Here is a 2,664-nt window from a genome sequence, read left to right as displayed (position 1 = left end):
AGTTTTATTGATGTTTTCACTAGATTAGTGTAACACATCAGGTGTTATCTGACCGTAGGGATTTACTGACGATAGAGACCCGCATCTCAAAACCAATCCCAGCAAAATGGAACGTGACTACTACTACCGGCGTCTTCTCACTGGGATTGGCAAAATGGAACGTGACTACTACTACCGGCGTACTCACTAGGGTGTGCTACTGATTATTAGTATTTCAATGGCGTTGGCCCCCAATGCCACAGAGGACACATACACGAGTGGTATTTAGGACGGATGCCTGTAGTATCGGCTTGCCACAAGAACCATACTACCAGCATCTGCCTCCGCATGGTAATAAACGACATTTTGGAAACGGCACTACTACTAGACATTTTCCTAATAGTGCAATGGTCTCGCACCAAATATTCTTCTACAGAATGGCCGAACCGAAACGTTCGGATGGATCATCCTGTACATCATTAACGCGACTGAATAGTAGCCGTGACTTGTGACTGATAGTCTCCCAACAGATTCCTGCATTAATTCATCTCCTAATCGATGATTTATTGTGCACATGGCTGCTACTACTATATAAGTGAAGGCATCGCCCAGCCCATTGCAGCAGACATCTAAGTAGTTGCATATCCCACACTTCTCATAACAATGACGATTTTGTTCTCGGGCGAGCAAGAGCTGCTCATCTCCGTTGTACTTGTCTTTCTTGCTTTCCTCTACTTGTACATCAGGTCTAGTAGTAGATCACATGGTCAATCAGTGCTCCCCGCAGATTGGCCAATAGTGCACATGTTGCCTGGAGTCATTGCCAACCTCCATAATGCACATGACTATTTTGCTGCTATCCTTACTGAAGCAGGCCACAACTTCAGGGTACATATTCCCCAAAGGCACATATTTCTCACTTGTGACCCTGGGAACGTCCGGCACATCTTCACAACGAACCACGCAAACTTCCCCAAGGGCCTCGAGTTTGCAGCCATCTTCGACATCATGGATGGAGGCATCTTCACAGTCGACGGTGAGCCATGGCGACGGCAGCGCACAAAATTCCAGAGCGTGCTCAGCAGCCCAGGGTTGGTTTCCAGTATGGCGGCATGCTGCCGCGACAAGGTAGAGAATGGCCTCCTCCCCTTTTTTACCCACATGGCAAGCACTGACACTCCATTTGACATGCAAGAAGTGATTTCGAGGTTTGTGTTTGACTTGGCTGCCACGCCTCTCTTCGGCGTGGACCCTAGCCTCCTGTCCTCGGACATGCCGTCCATGGACGTTGCAGTTGCCATGGACACGGTTATGGAGGTAGGCTTTTTTCGGCACGTCATGCCGGCCTCTTGTTGGAAAGCTATGAGGAGGCTAAATATCGGCCCGGAGAGAAAGCTTGATGAGGCACACAAGGTGATACGAGGCTTTTTCATGGAGATGATTGAGAAGAAAAAGATCAATGGAGGATGTGTTTGTAATAACGGGGAGAAAGAGCGTGTGGATGTTCTGTCCTCCTACATCAATGACCCAGACTACGCAGACGATGACTTGCTCCGTGCGACGCTCCTTAGCCTCATGCTCGGTGGGAGGGACACAATTGGCACCACCTTGCCATGGATCTTCTATATCCTTGCCAAGAACCCTAACATCGTTTCAATCATACGCAATGAACTCTCACCCATTGCATCACACAAAGTAGCCATGGGTAAGAGTTCCATGGTGATCTTTGAGCCAGAGGAGACCAAACATTTGGTCTACCTAAAAGCTGCCCTATATGAGACTCTCAGGTTGTACCCATCAGCACCAATTGAGCGCAAGACAGTGGCTACCGATGATATCATGCCGAGTGGCCATGAGGTGCACACCGGCGATACTATCCTTATTTCTCTCTACTCCATGGCGAGAATGGAGGGCGTGTGGGGTAAAGACTGTCGCGACTATAACCCACATAGGTGGCTCTCAGAAGATGGTAACAAGTTGATGTATGTACCGTCTCACAAGTTCTTGTCCTTCAACTCAGGCCCAAGGATGTGCCCTGGAAAGGACATCGCTGTTGTGCAGATGAAAACCGTTGTCGCGGCAGTGGTTTGGAACTTTGACATGGAGGTGGTGGAAGGGCAGAGCATCCAGCCCAAGCTGTCTTGTACACTACAGATGAAAAATGGGCTCATGATGATCCTGAAGAAGCGAGAAATATAGAAGTAGACTCTTTGTTTATAAATTTCATATGAATAACGCATCCATCATGGATGCTTTATTGCAGAACATGAAGTTATATGTTTGGTTATGTTTAACACTTCGCTTGGAAGTTATTATACTCCTCATGTGCATGAAATGTATCATATATTTGTAAAAAAGGGTTCCTGACCACGTGAGACATTTGTAAAACCTCTGGTATATATGAGGCATCCAAATATTATGCATCGATGCATACTCTGGGTCGTGTACTTCATCCTTTCTCCGTTGGGTCTCGTTGCCACAATGCTGCACTATTGTTTGCAGATGTGAGAGTGCAATTCAGAAGAATTTTTTTTTTTCAGTTAGTTTATTAAAAATGTTGTTCTTATTCGCTTAACAATCTTCTTCCTTTGATTCCGCAAGGTATTGTCTTTCTTCTTATTTTGGCATAAGTTACAACATCCTGGTTCAACATAAGTTCTTCCAAGATCAAGTTTAATTTAGGTA

At 46.1% G+C, this 2,664-nt stretch overlaps 1 protein-coding gene across 1 annotated transcript; it reads left to right on the top strand.

Annotated features, from left to right (window-relative positions):
• Positions 1–642: 642 nt before the first annotated feature.
• Positions 643–2,417, top strand: LOC119293147 (noroxomaritidine synthase-like). Its single transcript, XM_037571702.1, has one exon. The coding sequence runs from the start codon at positions 643–645 to the stop codon at positions 2,176–2,178; it is 1,536 nt and encodes a 511-aa protein (XP_037427599.1). The 3' UTR covers positions 2,179–2,417.
• Positions 2,418–2,664: the final 247 nt, after the last annotated feature.

The sequence above is a fragment of the Triticum dicoccoides genome, chromosome 4B (assembly GCF_002162155.2).
Source record: "Triticum dicoccoides isolate Atlit2015 ecotype Zavitan chromosome 4B, WEW_v2.0, whole genome shotgun sequence".
Lineage (NCBI taxonomy): Eukaryota > Viridiplantae > Streptophyta > Magnoliopsida > Poales > Poaceae > Triticum > Triticum dicoccoides.
This window is presented reverse-complemented; position numbering and strand designations above follow the sequence as displayed.

Bases quoted from the DNA above. Each gene is read 5' to 3' on its own strand.
- LOC119293147 (XM_037571702.1), top strand. From the start codon at position 643: ATGACGATTTTGTTCTCGGGCGAGCAAGAGCTGCTCATCTCCGTTGTA.